At 38.2% G+C, this 19,490-nt stretch overlaps 1 protein-coding gene across 1 annotated transcript in view; it reads right to left on the reverse strand.

Moving 5' to 3' along the window:
• The window catches only part of nup133 (nucleoporin 133), a 185,862-nt gene that overhangs the window by 139,356 nt on the left and 27,016 nt on the right, over window positions 1-19,490 (reverse strand). The window contains exons 4-5 of the mRNA XM_039748252.1: window positions 15,079-15,186; window positions 1,440-1,571 (exon numbers count right to left, since the gene is read on the reverse strand). Of these exons, the coding sequence (XP_039604186.1) occupies window positions 1,440-1,571; window positions 15,079-15,186 (240 nt within the window). The remainder of the gene's footprint in view (window positions 1-1,439; window positions 1,572-15,078; window positions 15,187-19,490) is intronic.

The following is a 19,490-nucleotide window of genomic DNA, read 5'->3' on the forward strand; positions in this document are numbered from 1 at the left end:
TATCTGTAAAAGATTTGGGATTAAATTGCTCAGAGATCTTTATATAGACAACATCTTTGTATCCTATGAACAATTACATTCCAAATTAAACAATCCAGCCACACATTTCTTTCACTATCTTCAAATTAGGAGCTTTGTTAAACAGAACCTGCCCGATTTTCCTCATCTTGCACCCTCTTCCATGCCGAAAAAAATATTGCACAATTTCAAGGACTTAGACACCATCCCTGCAATATATAAATTTATTTTGCAGTCCCTCCCTTTTAAAGATACAAGAGGACAATGGGAAAAAGATCTCTTAATATGTCAGAAAAGGGGTGGAAAACAGCAATGCAGAGAATTCACTCGAGCTCCATATGTGCAAAGCATACAATTATTCAACTCAAAATTATAAATCGAGCACATCTGTCTCGCCTAAAACTGTCCAAAATGTTTCCAGGGCAAGATCCAACCTGCAAACACTGCAATCAAATCCCAGATTCACTGGTCACATGTTTTGGGGATGCACCAAATTAACATCATTTTGGATCAAACTTTTTAGTGCCTTTCAGATGGCCTTGGTGTCACAATCCCTCCTAACCCATCAACAGCTGTGTTTGGTGTTCTTCCAGATGGGTTTAAAGTGGAGAAGGACAAACAAACTGTGATTGCATTCACTACACTTTTGGCACACAGACTTATTTGGCTAAACTGGAAGAATCCTAACTCTTCTCTTTTAAGTCAGTGGGAAACCAATGTTTTATACTATTTGAAACTGTAAAAAAATCAAATATTCAGTTAGAGGATGTGTACAGAATGTTTTCAAAACCTGGCAGGATCTAATCAATAATATTTTAGAATAAGCTCTTAATGCGCCGAGGAAGCAATTATCTCCACATTTCTTTTTCTTCTCCATTCATCTCTATTGCCCTATTAAACTCATCAATTTAGGTATGTTTATAAGCCTTAATTTTTACTCCGTTGGCCATGCTCTCTCTCTCACGGGTGGGGGTCGACTTGTTTTCAATCCTATTTTTTGTAAAAATGTATCTATTTGTATGGAATGATTACAATAAAATTAATAATTTAAAAAAAAAAAAAAAAGCATTTTCTCAATCCTTCTAGCTAGGACTTTGGAGAGTATCTTAACATCATTATTTAGAAGTGAAACTGGTCTGTATGATGTACATTGGAAACTTATTTTGTTTAGGAAAAACGGTAATTAATGCTTGGCAAAAAGTTTGAGGTAGAATTTTATTGTCTCTAGCCTCTGCTGCAAGTCGTCATTCGTTTGGTCACCCCTCACAACATTTAAAACGAAAAGATGAAAAAAAAACTAAACAATCCTAAAATATGGCAGAGTGCATCCACAATTTTCTTTATGCTGGTAGAATTATGCCTATTGCACATTTGAAGCAAGATAAAAAGTTAGCTATTATAAGTTTAATGGGTCATGTTACCTTAACTGCAGTTAAAAAATTACATAAGTGTCCACCAAAGTCCACTGTTGTCTCTGTATAGGTTCCTTCATGTGCCAAAGAGGGCCAGTAGCGTACATTTCCTTCCTGGGTGACAGCCATGGCGGAGATGGACTATAATTGGACACAAAAGAAAATATTAGTACTATGCAAGGTTTTTTTTTTTTTCTTAGCTTAAGAATTAAGTATAACCTGGATTCAACAATCATTTCCATATATATACTATTAAAAATAATTTGGAATGAGAAAAATGGCAAAATCACTGCTTACTATCAAATGGCAGTTATCCCCAGCATCAGTATCCATGAGAAAGGTTCCTAGAACCAACCATAAATGTCTCTCTTGGTACCTGTTCCGTATCGGAAGCGGAAGTAGAAGCCGACAGTGAGATGAATCGCATTGCCGTTGTCGAAGAACTCCAGGCACTCGGCAAACAGATTCAGAAACTCCTGTCCAGATGAAGGTACCTCAGAGACTTGAAGGCTCGGCTGCTGGACAAACCACACTCAACAACTGAAGTCGGCGTAACATCAACCCCATCTCGTGCCGCTCAAGTCCAAGGGCAAGTAAGCTTCACCCCCGCGCTTTGTAGGAGCAACGACAAAGCTGATGAAGACCTCGACGGGTTTCAGCTTTGCAGGCGGGGGTTCAAGGCTAGAACTCCTCCATCGGCACAGGCGAGCATCCCAATCCAGAACCAATTCGACCCTCTCCGCGTCCCCAGTCTGCCTTCAACCCCGGGTGATGTAATCGTGGTAGGTGATTCGATTGTACAAAACCTGAATATCACGTGCCCTAATCGAAAATCCTTTGTTTCTTGTTCTCCTGTTGCTCGAGTTTGAGATGTGATGAGGCGGGCGCCAACCTTCTACGAGAAACACAAGAGGGCAATTGGATCCTTTATTCTACACGCCGGCGTAAACGACATAAGGCGCCGAGAGTCGGAGGTTCTCAAGGCTGACTTCGCATGCACTAGTTGATGACACGAAGGAGAGGACCCCATCCAACAAAAATCTTCATCTCGGGTCCACTACCTCTCGTCAGACGATCGAATGAATACTACAGTCGTCTGCTGGGTTTAAACAACTGGCTGAGAGGTTTCTGCAAGACTCAAGACATCGGGTTTATAGACAACTAGGATCTTTTTTGGGAAAGGCAGCGCTTCTTCAAGCGGGATGGACTGCATCCGAATAGATTTGGCGCCAGGTCCTCTCCGAAAACATCGCTAAGGTAATTCGTCTATCTTGACTGTCTACTTCTACTTTTAACCCCTTCCGTAATGCTACTGCTTTGATAGGACATAATGGCTTAACAGAGTCCTCCGTTAAAGTGCACAACATTAATAATCTAATAACAAATCTTAATGCACGTAAAAAATCTAGGCAGTGCGGCATAAACACCAATAATTTAATTGAAATTACTACTTCAGATCAACACTACATTAAGACTATAAAAACGGATTGTAGATTACATAAAAATACACAGAGCGGCGTTAACAAAAATAACTTAATTTTTGTTCCGATTATCAATAACACGCATAAAATTCAGCTCTGCCCTTCAGAAACATTAAATATGGCACTATTAAATGTTAGAGCTTTAACTAACAAGACATTTTTTATAAACGATCTTATTAGTGATAGAAAGATTGATTTTTTCTTCTAAGATTGGCTTAACTCATATGGCACGGCTGTTTTAATCGAATCTGCGCCTCCGGATTACAGTTTTACTCGTGCAGACCGCCAGGGGAAAAAGGGAGGCAGCTTGGCAAACATTTACTCGAGCCGATTAAAATGTAAAGATGTTAGTTTTGGTAAATTTAAGTCCTTTGAGTATCTCGCCGTTGTTATTCATGGAGATTCTCACATTCTAGTATTATCCGTGTATAGACCTCCTAAATATAACGCGTTTTTCCTTGAGGAATTCTCTGACTTAATGTCAATTTTAATTACAAACTATGACACACTCTTAATAGTCGGCGACTTTAACTTTCATATCGACAATCAGTGTGACCAAAAAGTAAAAGAATTCATGAACCTCCTGGACTCTTTTGATTTGAGACAGCTCGTTAATCAGCCTACACATAAACCAGGTCATACGTTAGACTTAGTGATTGCTAAAGGACTTAAAGTTGATTTAAAGCAGGTCATTGATATTGGTCTATCAGACCATTTCCTTCTACTATTTAATATAGAAATAAAGATAGAAAACACTCATGAGAAGCATTTTGTTAAAAAACGCTTCTTTGACTCATCAGCAGCTTTAAAACTTACAAACATTCTAAGCAATCAGTCCGTTTATAATGCCAACTATAATAGCGAGGATAATGTAAATAGTAAAGTGGAAAACTTTAATTCTAAAGTAAGAACTGCTGTTGACATAGTTGCACCTGAAAAGACAGTTAAAAAATCTTCTAGTATTGTTATTCCATGGAAGACCAAAAGAGTGTCTGATTTAAAAAGAACATCCATTATGAGATATTGAAGGCTAAAATAACAGAATACAATAACATAGTCCGCCTTGAGAGGCGCTGCTATTTCTCTAATATTATAAATAACAATGCTTATTCTCTACAATTGATCGTCTGTTAAACCCAGGTAACACAAAGGAATGCCCCTGAATACTTCCAGTGAAACCTGTGAGAACATTGCTGTATTTTTCAATCAAAAAATTAATGATATTAGAGATAACATAGTATATCTCCCCAACACTGCAGAACCTCCAAAGCCCGGTACTCCATTATAAACAAATTAAATGCTTTCACCAGGATAGATTTACCTGAATTACATAGTATAATCTCTCAACTGAAACCCTCCACCTGTGTCCTTGACCCAATACCAACAAGGTTTTTCAAAGAAATATCAGGCGTGCTAATTGACAATATTCTGGACATAGTTAATTCGTCATTAGATACGGGGTCTTTCCAGACTGTCTTAAGACTGCTGTAGTTAAACCCCTGCTCAAGAAAAATAATCTTGACCCCTCTGCCTTTGAAAATTTTAGACCCATCTCTAACCTGCCCTTCTTAAGTAAAATTCTAGAGAGGCAGTCATTTGCAGTTAAATGACCACCTCAATAAACATTCTATTCTTGATAAATTTCAGTCAGGCTTCAGAACAAATCACAGCACAGAAACTGCACTTGTTAAAGTAGTAAATGACTTGCGGGTAAATGCAGACAGAGGCCATTTATCTGTTCTCATCCTCTTAGATCTGAGTGCTGCATTTGACACCATTGATCACAATATTCTTAGAAATCGCCTTAGTCAATGGGTGGGCCTCTCTGGCAGTGTCTTAAATTGGTTTGAATCCTACCTGGCAGGGGAAAATTCTTTGTGAGTTGTGGTAATCAAATCTCAAAGACACATGATATCCGATATGGTGTTCCACAAGGCTCTATCCTGGGTCCGCTGCTTTCTCAATCTATATGCTTCCGTTAGGTCAGATTATCTCAGGTTACAACGTGAGTTACCATAGCTATGCTGATGACACACAGCTGTACTTATCAATAGCACCTGACTCCGACTCTTTCGATACACTAACACAATGTCTTACTGGTATTTCTGAATGGATGAATAGTAATTTTCTCAAACTAAATAAAGAAAACTGAAATTTTAGTAATTGGCAATAATGGATTCAATGAGGTTATCAGAAATAAACTTGATGCATTAGGATTAAAAGTTAAGGCGGAAGTAAAAACTTAGGGGTAACTGTTGACTGTAATCTGAATTTTAAATCGCATATTCATCAGACCACTAGGACAGCATTTTTTCACTTAAGAAACATAGCAAAAGTTAGACCTCTTATATCATTGAAAGATGCTGAGAAATTAATTCACGCTTTTGTTTTCAGTAGACTGGATTACTGTAACGCACTCCTCTCAGGACTACCCAAAAAAAGACATAAATCACTTGCAACGAGTGCAGAATGCAGCTGCTAGAATCCTAACTAGGAAAAGAAAATCCGAACACATTTCTCCAGTTTTGATGTCACTACACTGGTTGCCTGTGTCATTCAGGATTGACTTTAAAATACTGCTTATGGTTTATAAAGCCTTAAATAATCTCGCTCCATCTTATATATCGGAATGCCTGACACGTTATATTCCAAATCGTAACCTTAGATCTTCAAATGAGTGTCTCCTTATAATTCCAAAAGCTAAACTTAAAAGAAGTGGTGAGGCGGCCTTCTGCTGTTATGCACCTAAAATCTGGAATAGCCTGCCAATAGGAATTCGCCAGGCAAATACAGTAGAGCACTTTAAAAAAACTGCTGAAAACACATTACTTTAACATGGCCTTTTTATAACTTCACTTTAACTTAATACTGATACTCTGTATGTTCAATTCATCATAATAACTATTCATAGTGGCTCCAAAATCCGTACTGACCCCTACTCTCTCTTCTGTTTCTTTTTCCGGTTTCTTTGTGGTGGCGGCCTATGCCACCACCTCCTATTGAAAGCATCATGATACACCAACATTGATGGACTGAAAGCCAGAAGTCTACGTGGCCATCATCATCAGGTCCTTCCATGAAAACCCTAAATACAAAGAGGACTGTCTGATTTACGTTAGGTAGATTGCCCAGCGGGGACTGGGCGGTCTCTTGGTCTGGAACCCTACAGATTTTATTTTTTCTCCAGCTTTGGAGTTTTTTTGTTTTTTCTGTCCACCCTGGCCATCGGACCTTACTTATTCTATGTTAATTAATGTTGACTTATGTTTACTTTTTATTGTGTCTTCTATTTTTCTATTCATTTTGTAAAGCACTTTGAGGTACATTTTTTTGTATGAAAATGTGCTATATAAATAAATGTTGATTGAATGATTGATCTGGAACCAATAAAACAATGCCTCAGTGAAGTCATATAACTGTCATTGCCACAGTTTTAGCATATGATGTCATGCAAACTTAGCGGCCTTAAAGCATTGTTCCGCCAAAGAACAATATGTTTTCAAATTCTCACTCTGGTTGTTCCAACAATTTATGTTAAAAACTTGCTCTTTATTCAAAATAAAAGAAAAAAAACATGTTCAGTGGATGTTAACTAATCACAGTCACTCACTGACAGTGTTAACTGCAAATGAGAAGCTTAAATCTTGGGAGAAACAAAAACACTGCTTATGTGAATATGAAATTATTATTCAAGAATGAACATTTTGTGCAGAATAAAACCACACTGAGAAAAAAGAAAAATACAACTTGGCTTGCAGTATTATCCAGTAGTATAGAAACAGTACAGTAATCCCTCGTGTAAATCGCACTTCGACTTACGTGGCTTCACTCTATCGCGGATTTTATATGTAAGCATATCTAAATGTATAACGTGGATTTTTCGCTGCTTCGCGGCTTCTGCGGACATTGGGTCTTTTTACTTCCGGTATTTGCTTCCTCAGTTGGTTTGCCCAGTTGATTTCATACAAGGAACGCTATTGGCGGATGGCTAAGAAGCTAACTAATCAGAGCACATAGTTAGGTTCCTGTGTGCTGACTGGCTCAGAGACGGAGCACTAAATTTGATCCCACGGCGTTAACCAGGAAGTCTTGTCTCGTTCATTCAGCATCAATGTGTTTCACTGTGTAAAGAGTTAACTTTTGTGTTTATCTTTGTGCGTAGTCAAGCCCTTCATTATGGCTCCAAAACGATCTGCTTCTGCTACTGCTTCAGGGGCTGTGCCCAAGCGCCAAAGGAAAATGCTAACGATTGCCGAAAAGGTAAAAGTTTTGGATATGTTGAAGGAAAGGAAAAACTTCACCGCTGTAGGACGCCATTACGGCATCAATTAGTCCACGATTCTTTTTATTTAAAAAGGAGGAAAAGAATCTAAGATCTACGGCCGCAGTGTCCTTTTAACCAGAGCGCAAAACGAGTTGTAAGTGGATGTAATAAGGTAGTAGTCCGGATAAAATCTGCTTTAGGGATTTGGATTGAAGAATGCCGGAAGAAGAACAACGGTGGTGCTACACAGTCACCTGAAGAGGCTCCCCTAGAAGGGCTGTAACGCTCCCCTTTGTTGTGCAGTAAAAGTAAGCTCATCGTTATCGGACAAGTCGTGTCATTGTTGGTGAGTAACCATAATTCATTTTCTACTTACAGTACTTAGTACATATACGTACGTTTAGTGTCACTGTGCACACATTTACTGTATATAATTTTTCTTGCATTGTACGTATTTATTGCTGGTGGCCTGTCTATCGTAATGTCTGTAACATATGAGATATCGGAGACGCTCAATATCTTTAAAATAATATTTAGGTTTTACTGTATATAAACAGTGTGTTTACATACATAATTTCAATGAATCTTACCTAACATCTAAGAGAATACAAAGTGTTTATGCTGTATAACTGTGCGGGAGAGTTTATAAGGGCTTAAAATATATAAAAATAACCATACAAACATATGGTTTCTACTTCGCAGATTTTCACCTATAGCGGGGGGTTCTGGAACGCAACCCCCACGATCGAGGAAGGATTACTTTATTCACACATTTGAACAGAATGGTCCACATCCAACCTTTTAAAACCGAAGTATATCCAGAAAACAAACATGGCTCCTTTTTTCAGCAAAAGTTCTTCTGTGTCATTAATTTCTTTATCATCGTCTGCTACAGCTTCAGTTTCGGAATGTTCTCTGTCCATTTTCACCGCTCAATACCTCCAATAACGCATGTACTCTGTTGCATGTGTGTTTAGCGGTACAGCAGTGAAAAAGTTCCCCCCCTTAAACAGTTTCCCGCTGCGCCACGTTACGAATGTTGTTTAGGCTATATAAACCTGTGTTGCGGTATAAGAAAAATCCATATAATAACAAAAATAAAAAACGTTTTTTGGTATGAACCAGTATACGGCACCAGCACTGTTTCTACAATTTGTCAATTATTACTAAAATATACAGTGCATCCGGAAAGTATTCACAGCGCATCACTTTTTCCACATTTTGTTATGTTACAGCCTTATTCCAAAATGGATTAAATTCATTTTTTTCATCAGAATTCTGCACACAACACCCCATAATGACAACATGAAAAAAGTTTACTTGAGATTTTTGCAGATTTATTAAAAATAAAAAAAATTGATAAAGCACATGTACATAATTATTCACAGCCTTTGCCATGAAGCTCAAAATTGAGCTCAGGTGCATCCTGTTTCCCCTGATTATCCTTGAGATGTTTCTGCAGCTTAATTGGAGTCCACCTGTGGTAAATTCAGTTGATTGGACATGATTTGGAAAGGCACACACCTGTCTATATAAGGTCCCACAGTTGACAGTTCATGTCAGAGAACAAACCAAGCATGAAGTCACCTTCCACCAATCAGGCCTGTATGGTAGAGTGGCCAGACGGAAGCCATTCCTTAGTAAAAGCCACATGGCAGCCCGCCTGGAGTTTGCCAAAAGGCACCTGAAGGACTCTCAGACCATGAGGAACAAAATTCTCTGGTCTGATGAGACAAAGATTGAACTCTTTCATGTGAATGTCAGGCGTCACGTTTTGAGGAAACCAGGCACTGCTCATGACCAGGCCAATACCACCCCTACAGTAAAGCATGGTGGTGGCAGCATCATGCTGTGGGGATGTTTTTCAGCGGCAGGACCTGGGAGACTAGTCAGGATAAAGGGAAAGATGAATGCAGCAATGTACAGAGACATCCTGGATGAAAACCTGCTCCAGAGCGCTCTTGACCTCAGACTGGGCGACGGTTCATCTTTCAGCAGGACAACGACCCTAAGCACACAGCCAAGATATCAAAGGAGTGGCTTCAGGAGAACTCTGTGAATGTCCTTGAGTGGCCCAGGCAGAGCCCAGACTTGAATCCGATTGAACATCTCTGGAGTGATCTTAAAAAGGCTGTGCACCAGCGCTTCCCATCCAACCTGATGGAGCTTGAGAGGTGCTGCAAAGAGGAATGGGCAAAACTGGCCAAGGATAGGTGTGCCAAGCTTGTGGCATCATATTCAAAAAGACTTGAGGCTGTAATTGCTGCCAAAGGTGCATCGACAAAGTATTGAGAAAAGGCTGTGAATACTTATGTACATGTGCTTTCTCAATTTTGTTATTTTTAATACATTTTCAAAAACCTCAAGTAAACTTTTATTACGTTGTCATTATGGGGTGTTGTGTGTAGAATTCTGAGGAAAAAAATGAATTTACTCCATTCTGGAATAAGGCTGTAACATAAAAACATGTGGAAAAAGTGATGTGCTGTGAATACTTTCTGAATGCACTGTAAAAAATATTTATTTTTTAGTTACGTGTTCAACAATTCCTGCCTCACATTTCGTCCTGCTTTTACATATATCGTTGTAGACACGGAACACACATGAAATGCATGTGTTCCAGATAATGATAGCAGGCTGCTTGTGCTGATCAACACATTTGCAAAACTAAAGGCGCTGATGGAGACGTGTGAAAGAATTTAAGGTGGGCCATAGGTTTGGGTGATATGGATTAAAAAATCATATCTCGATATTTTTAGCTGAATGGCGATATACAATATATAATCTTTTCTTCCCATAAAGTAATAACAAAAGACAGTTCTAAGGCAAAGCCACTGGTCTCAAATGTCACACAGGCACTTTTATTAACATACAGCTGTAGATGTACATGAGAAATGGCTTAAAAATAAACTAGAAGGCATATATTAAATAATAATGCTCCTTGAATAAAATAATGTTCTTTTCTTGCAAAACAAGCGACAACTTTCTTACATACATAAATGGCCCGGGTGATGCGGGCATCATCCATACCATGTCCTGTAACACACAAAATAAAAAATCAATTTCATTTTTATGTAAAGAGGCAGATCACCCAAAGGCAAATTAACATCCATCTGTGTTTATTAATGATGCATAAAATTTTGTGCATAAACTGTGTTGTGAAATGTGTAACCTACAAATGGTTTAAATTAAACCATTTTGATAAAAATCACCAGAAAATGAGTGGAACAGATGCATATTTATAGACATTTTCAATCTCAAACACTTCTGAATTTAAAATGCATCCTTGTCTCTTAAACACAGTGGTGGCTCAGGTGGCAAGGATTTGCTGGCAGTCACAGGTTTGAATCCTGCAACTGCCAGAACACTTCTTTAGGTACTTGCCCAAGACCCTTAACCGCAATTGCTTTGTCCTAGGTATGACATTAACCTGCATCTGGCCCTGCAAGTGGCCTTCCAGCATGTAAGGAAAACTTGTGGGATGGTGGCAGAATTGTCACTCCAGCCACCATAAAAACCTTCACACAGCTCCACAAGGAGTTGCATGGCACCAAGGCATCACCCGTTGCACATCATGTGTGATGAGTGTAATCATGCGCTGTACACCGCGCACGCAGCCCTTTCCTTATCTGTCTCTTCTCAGCTAGGGCTCTCATTCAGTGCCACAATCCTCAGTCTAACACACACGCACATACTCCAATAAGTTTATGTAACAAAGTTTCAGTTTCTTAAGCAGCATCTGTATAAGCTTAAACATTTCAAATACATTATCTTGGGGTGAATATGCATATTTAGCTCTGTAAGTGGGTTCTATAAAACTACTTTACTTAACTCTTTTAGGGTGGGCAGAGAGCGAAAAAAAAGCTACAAATGTCAATAAAACTCACCATTACGTTATAGGTAGACCCTCTTTGCTTGGAAGACTGTTGACTTGACGTTGAATCCCTGCGTGTGTGAACAGCATAAAGTAAACAACGTCTACAATGGCATCGACATCGAGCGAGAGAGTGAAACGAATGTGCAAAGCAAAATACTCCACAGATGACATTTTGTGTATATTTTATTATTTTTGAATTGGACTCTGACTTGTTCGACTATGATTTGGTGTAAGTAATCTGGAGATCGAGATCTGAAACAAAAGTGAGGTACTGGCATCAGCTGATCAATAGCCAGCTAACTTGTCCAGCCGCTGCCTGCCACTGCCCGATCTCTAATATACAGTACAGCACAACTAACGTTTTATGTTGATTATTGTGAGAAACTATTGCTTTGTGTACTTTTTAGAAAGCTGAAGTTTTTGGAAAACCTGGGAGAAAATGGGGGAAGAAAAAAAAAAATAAAAAATCAGCGATAAGCCACTGCTTTAGTATTGTTGTCCCACTTCTCACTTTTTCTCTCATAAGGCACAGCACGGGTAAATAATTTTAAGGTTTGTTTCAGGGCAGGAGGCTGGGAAGGCTTCACGTTCTGGGCTGCAGCATGTATTTTCACACACTCTTCATACTGCACTTTATGACGCTGTTGTAAATGGTGGAAAAGATTAGTAGCGCTCTAAGCTTTTGTCAGGACTTGTTTTCTCCATTCTGCACCCAATACATTATTCTGATGCTCATCAGACACGTTGAACCCAAACCATCACATAATTTACAATTGTTTTTCTTTTTACCAACCAGCTCTTCTTCAATAGCTTCCTTCATGTCTTTATCTATCTCCATCCTGTCACTGTCTGCAGAACTTACAGAGTAAAGTGATGAGGGAGGGGTGAGTTGTCTTCATAGAGAGAAAGAGATGGGGCAGGATGAAGTTGTGCATGGCACAAAGAGAAGGAAGAGAAAGGTGAACTGGCGGCTGTACAAGAATAATTTTAATGCAACATAGACTCGATATAAACAATATTGTCTCATTCAAATTGTTCTATCATGGTGTGGATAGGAGGAGAAATGGAGTAGGGGTTATTCTGAAGGAACAGTATGTCAAGAGTGTTCTGGAGGTGAAAAGAGTGTCAGAGTAATGATTACAGTATGAAGCTGGAAATTGGTGGTGTGATGATGAATGTTGTTAGTGCATATGCCCCGCAAGTTGGGTGTGCATTGGATGAGAAAGAAGATTTTTGAAGTGATGAATAGTGTACCCAAGGGATAGAAAGTGGTGATTGGAGCGGATTTCAATGGACATGTTGGTGAAGGGAACAGAGGAGATGAGGAGGTAATGGGTAGGTATGGTGTCAAGGAGAGGAATGAAGAAGGTCAGAGGATAATGGATTTTGCCAAAAGGATGGAAATGGCTGTTGTAAATATGTATTTTAAGAAGAGGAAGGAACATAGGGTGATGTACAAGAGTGTAGGAAGATGAACACAGGTACATTACATCCTATGCAGAAGAGTCAATCTAAAGAAGATTGAAGACTGCAAAGTAGTGGCAGGGGAAAGTGTAGTTAAGCAGCATAGGGTGGTTGTCTGTAGGATGACGTTGGAGATCAAGAAGAGGAAGAGAGTGAGGGCAGAGCCAAGGATGAAATGGTGGAAGTTGAAAAAGGAAGACTGCAAGGTTGAGTTTAGGGAGAAGGTGAGACAGGCACTGTGTGGTAGTGAAGAATTACCAGACAGCTGGGCAACCGCAGCAGATGTACTAAGGGTGACATCAAGAAGGGTACCTGGCGTGACATCTGGACAGAGGAAGGAGGAAAAATAAACCTGGTGGTGGAATGGGGAAGTACAGGAGAGTATACAGAGGAAGAGGATGGCAAAGAAGTAGCAGGATAGTCAGAGAGATGGAGAAAGTAGACAGGAGTACAAGGAGATAAAGCGCAAGGTGAAGAGAGAGGTGGTGAAGGCTAAAGAAAAAACGCATGTTGAGTTGTATGAGAGGCTGGACACTAAGAGGAAAAGGACCTGTGCTGATTGGCTAGACAGAGGGACCGAGCTGGGAAAGATGTGCAGCAGGTTAGAGTAATAAAGGATAAAGATGGAAACGTACTCACAAGCGAGGAGAGTATGTTGAGCAGACAGAAAGGCTGATGAATGAAGAGAACAAGAGAAAGACGAGGTTGGATGATGTGGAGATAGTGAAGCAGGAAGTGCAACGGATTAGCAAGAAGGAAGTAAGGACAGCTATGAAGAGGATGAAGAATGGAAAAGCCGTTGGTCCAGATGACATACTTGTGGAAGCATGGAGGTGTTTAGGAGAGATGGCAGTGGAGTTTTTAACCAGATTGTTTAATGGAATATTGGAAAGTGAGAGGATGCCTGAGGAGTGGAGAAGAAGTGTACTGGTGCCAATATTTAAGAATAAGGAGGATGTGCAGGACTGTAGTAGCTACAGGGGGATAAAATTAATGAGTCACAGCATGAAGTTATGGGAAAGAGTAGTGGAAGCTAGGTTAAGAAGTGAGGTGATGATTAGTGAGCAGCAGTTTGGTTTCATGCCAAGAAGGAGTTGCATTGCGTCTTTGTTGACCTGAAGAAAGCATATGACAGGGTGCCACGAGAGGAGTTCAGAGGAGAAGTCAGGAGTGGAAGAGAAGTATGTAAGAGTTGTACAGGATATGTATGAGGGAAGTGTGACTGTGGTGAGGTCTGCGGTAGGAGTGGCGGATGCATTCAAGGTGGAGGTGGAATTACATCAGGGATCATCTCCAAGCCCTTTCCTATTTGCAATGGTGATGGACAGGTTGACAGATGAGATTAGACAGAAGTCCACGTGGACTATTAATGCGGCACTCATTCAAGAAAATATGTGGTTTTTAAACACTCTTGGGACCACCGTCAACACGATGCTGAGAAAAATTCTCGTCAGCATAACTTGTAGGCAGGAGAAGATTCAAATTAACATGAAAGAAACTATTGAAGCTGCTTCCATTTCCAACATCCTATCTTTGTGAGGCGTTTTCTGCAGTGACAGCAACCAAAACGAGATTACAGAGTAGACTGAACATAAGCAACACACTTCGCATGTCACTGTCTTCTGGTTGCAGAAAAACAAGTTCAGGGCTCCCACTGATTCTGCATTATGGTAAGCTGTATAATTTCTATTACGATATTATAACTGAATAATAATAGAAATGTAATGTAAATTGTGTATTAAACCCACCCCTAAAAATCCCCATAAACCACAAACACCAGTCCCTGGAAAAATTTGCTTATAGTAGAGCGGTCCTTCGTGTCAAAAAGGTTGTAGACCACTGAGTTCTGTTCTGTGATAAACGTCTTTTACTCCCATTTTTCATGCAGATTGGAGAGAAAGTCTTCTTGGCTACCACTACTAGAGTAATGGAGTAGTACCAGAGTACTAGTGTAATGCACAAGTTAAGTAACTAAAAAGTTTTGGAACACTTCATAAAAAAAAAAACAAAAAAAAAAACTGTTTTCTAAGATTATCCATGTGCATCAAATTGTATAAATTTGGCTAGAAACAAGTCAGTTATATAAAACAATTGAGTGAACAGCATTTAATGTTCATTTGTCATTAGAAAATATAAATTCAAAGCAAGAAGATCCCAGGATGAAGTCCAGGTTAGTTACATAACATAGCAGAACACCACCAGAGTAAGATTAAAATTATGTCCACATGAGCGCCAGTTTCTTAATGTCACTTGATAATCTTGCAATTTGTGTTAAAAGATTAAAACAAAAATGTTGTCACGGATGGTTAAATACCAGTGATTACATGTATTTTTTAAATATTTAAACAAATTAAATAATTATATTTAAATCTTTAACTGCTTATATGATGGTTACTTATTTACTCATATTTAGTTTAATATACAAACTTTTACTTTTAACAAATTACGCTCATAATATGTATTCTAGTCTGCAGACTTTAATGGAAAACAATAGCCATTTTACACATTGCCCTAATAAAGTAATTTAAAACAAGCTAAATTTTAAGCAGAAAGTGACATTACCTGTATGGAGGCATTTTCACCATTGCCATCTTGAAAGGAGAGAGCAACCAAATCAGCAAAACATGCAAACTGGCTAGGTGGAAGATGCATTTCTTTGGAGACCGATGACTAAAAAAAAAAATACAATAAAGATGCATAAGTAAAGTATTGGGAATATAAAGCAATATACAATTATGAAATCTTCATCAACTGTCTTTCATACAACCAAAATATAAAACGCTGCCATGCTGGTAGTTACCCATAAAATTTTAAGTATAAGCCTACTTAATAAGCATAAACTGAAATGAGACTTATGGCCACTAATTTAAACTATAAAATTTGGGCAAAATGTTAAAAAAAAAAAATCATAGCAATTACAATAATATTAACAGCAGTTAGCTCCGCTGGTTTACATTTACAGAGTCCTGTGTTTGAATACTAACAGACACAATCTGTATGGACTTTGAAAGTTCTCCTCTGGGCTGTGAGGCTTTACTAGGTATTAAAAAAAACTCCTCCCAAGTACCACAGACAAGTACTGTATACAATACTAACTGCCAACTCTAAATTAGATCAGTACAGGAAACTGTGCTGTGTGTGTGTGTATGTGTATACAAGCATACCCTGCTATGAACTGGCACCCCATCTAGAATTAATATCTGCCTTTCAAACCAGTACTACTGGGAAAAGAACCCCACATTCATAACTAGATAGTAAAGCTAAAAAATTAATGAAAACTCATTAGCCTCAAAAAATTTTGTAGCCCTTGAAAATGCAGTTTAAGAGACTTCAAGTAACAGTTCTGTAGATCAAGCATGGAGCATCCTTTGCCATGGAAGTCTACGTACAACTGTGGGCACTGCGCAAGGCTGTTTACCCTATATACAAATAACTGCAGAAGTTTACACAAGGATAGACATATCCTGAAATTTGCAGACAGTCATTGTGAGTCACCTACAAGATAAGGAAGACAACCATGGACCAGTTGTCAATGAGTTTGTACAATGGTGTGATCGCTAATTTACGACTTAATATTTCTAGGACAAAAGATAGGACTGTAGATTTCAGGTGCTCACCACCATCCAATATCTCAACTTTAATAAAAGGGGAGACCGTGGAGATGGTAGAGAAATACAAATACATGGGAAAAATCATTGACAACAAACTAATCTTTAATCTTATCACAGTGCAAAATTTGAAAAAAAAGGCAGTCACAACTTTTCTCTCTTCGGAAACTCGACTGTTTTAAAGTGGACAAAACCATGATGACACTTTTTTATACAAGTCCTTTATAGAATCCATTGTTACATTTACTTTTCTTTGTTGGTTTGGCAACCTCAGCAAAAATAATATAAATCATCTTAACATTATAAAAATTTGAAGTAAAATTATTGATTCACAGCAGACCTCTATTACTGAAATGTATTACAAACAGTTTAGAAAGAAAGACAACTCAATTCTGTCAGACAGTAGCCATCCTCTTTGCTCAAAATTCCAGCCATTGCCATCATGCTACAGATTTAGGTTTACAAAGGTAAAGTGCAACAGATTTAAGAACTCTTTTATTCCCAGACCTATAACCATTTTAAATTCTGTTACTTGTAGGGATACTGGTAAATGTTAAATTCTGCATTATTTTGTGCACTGTTTAAAGTAATTATTCCTTTTTGTTCTGATCTTGAGTATGTGTTTACACAATAACACGGATTGTCAAATATTGTGTTTTTGTTTATTTGTGTTTTTGTTTATCTATTGGATCTCTCCCCTTAACAAGGCAGAGTGGTTTACGTGATTCAATGATGCCATTGTGAGTTGTGTACTCCTGGTAGGACCAACCCATAGCAGCAAGGTCAGAGGTCAGGTCCTGACTAAGACCGACTCAACCACCCACAACCCGTACCATCAAGGGTCCATCCAAAGTGGTGCAAATTCTTGCCATACCTCGTCATCTTGCACCTGGCTTGCCGCGGGAATTCCCAACACAAAGTGAAACAGTGTGATTAAGGACTGCGTAGGGCCCTATGATTTCCACGATGCCAAAAACACTGATGGAATCACAGAATTAATTCATAAAAACAGATTTTAGATTTAAAAACGGAAATGTGTGGAATTTAGAGACTGAAGGAGTGACTGTTACAAATCTTCCTAATGAAATAAATAATTTAATAATATATAGTTCCATCATTCACATACTATTTTCTAGTTTGTCATTTTTCATGCATACGCAATTCTTCATAGAAATTCAGACGTGCCTTTAACTGTTTGTTAAAGAACAAGGAGAAATTAAGATCAAAAAGTGTTCTCCTTCAGGTAATAACAGAGGAAACAAAATCATCAGATGCAAGATGGCAGTTTCTGGAAATCTTTGTGGCCATGTGAGTTCGACGTACCGAAAAAATGACGGAGGTGCATCCTTTCTTTATTAAGCATTGTAAACAAGGAGGTGTGCTGCCAGAAATGACAGCAGTCTTTGTCAAACTCATTTGCCCCGTGTCTTTGAACATCATATGGACGCCATTCTTTGAAAGATTCGTAGCAATAAAATTATGTTGCTGTTGATGAAACCTTTCATAGCCGAGACCACATAGTTCTCAACATAGTAAGAGGTGAGTAAACATTTGGCTGCATGGTAATTCTTTATTGTAGGCAGTTTTAATTGTAGATGAAACTATATTTAACCGGTATTAACAGTTTTTCCCATAGAAAATGTTATTAGTGAACGGCCCTGGTTGTTATAGGGTTCCCTTTTAAAAATTAACAATGATGTTTCTGGATTTAATAAATGCTTTGCCTTGCGGTGACGAGACATGCAAAGTCCACATTTCACTCTTCCATTATAAACTCAGCACCTACAAACATGGGCAGAAGAGCAGGCTTCTCCTCAGATGTAACAACCCCTTAGAAGCGAGCCTCTTTTTCTTTTTGTTCTGTTTAATTCCCAGATTTAGCATCTCGCAGATTAGTTTGCTTTTGCTTTGTAATTAATTATTTTTAGTATGGATGCACCGATATGGCAATTTTGGGCCAATGCCGATATCCGATAATGTCTATGTACTTATTTGCCAATGCCAATATCGATGCAGATATACATATTTATGAGATACAGACAAAAATGAGACTTGATCTGTCTGGACAAGAATTACAGACAAAGTGTGCAAAATTGTTATACAAATAAATGTTCACCACATTTTGTCATTAAAAATAAATATCTGCCACATTTGGCTGGTTACCTGTTGGTTATATGGGAAACAGTTTTGCAGGCTGTTGCTTTAAACAACACATTTCTCTTTCTTTTTGATGGAACAAATACAACAAACTCAACAATAATTGAAAAAAATTGAAAACTGAAACAAATGGTAAAATGTACAATGAAATAAGCAATACCACTTAAGAATAGCAACTGTTGCAGATTATTTACAATCATTAAAATGGCTTCTGCTCAACCACATTTGGCTGGCTTTCTGATCCTTTGTTTTACAGTCTGCAGTACTGTATTAAATACTACATAATACTTGTTTCTTTCTTTTTGAAGGAATAAAACTAACCAATCTATAATTTTATAAAACAGAAAAGTGTTACAACAGTAAAGAAATTAACTTTTTTCTGGAGGCTTATCATTCTTTTCTATTTTTTAAGCACGATGAAAGGGGGTTATTCGGTTTCTCTTTTCGTTGATCACATTAGAAGCCAAACTGAATAATCTCTCGCTGTCCATGCTAGTACATGGGGCTGACAGGAACTTGCATGCTACTTTGGCAATGGTAGGAAACCGACTCCAGTTGTTCCAGTATTTCAGTGGATTTTCATTTGTCGGGATTGGTGCTTCAGAAAGAAATCCCTGCACCTGTCCAGTAGCATGCATACATATACAGCATTATATTCTGTGTCATCTTTCATATCTAAAAGATAGATCTGCATTTTGGCTTTTACAAGGGCTGTCAGATTAAGATTAGAATCCTTACAATAAAAATAAGTATATGGCATTTGAATTCAATGCATGTCTGTATAGTATTTCCTGTTTTTTTGAATAATTTTATTATTAATATTTTTGCTTTTCACTGTAGATCATGATCTGCTTACAAGTTGCTCATTATTGCTTAAGAAACTCCAGTGAAAACAGTGGCTTCCATGAATGTGATTGGCTCTCCCACAAAAAAAAAAACAACACAAAAAGAAATAAGACATGCACTGCACTGGCACTTTCTAACGACAATTTTAAAAAGAAAAACAAACAAAATTGACAGTGATTGCTCAAACAAAGTAAATGCAGTCACTTTTTTCATTTTTTCCCTAGAGGCCAGAGGACCTTATATCCCATTACAGTAAATTAACTGAAGCATTGTCACCCTTTACGTGTTTTACAAATGAAACAGGTGTATTAAATGTTACTTTGTAGTGGTATTTTAAGTATTTTGTGTATTATAATCAATTTT

Source organism: Polypterus senegalus, chromosome 3, assembly GCF_016835505.1.
Source record: "Polypterus senegalus isolate Bchr_013 chromosome 3, ASM1683550v1, whole genome shotgun sequence".
Lineage (NCBI taxonomy): Eukaryota > Metazoa > Chordata > Cladistia > Polypteriformes > Polypteridae > Polypterus > Polypterus senegalus.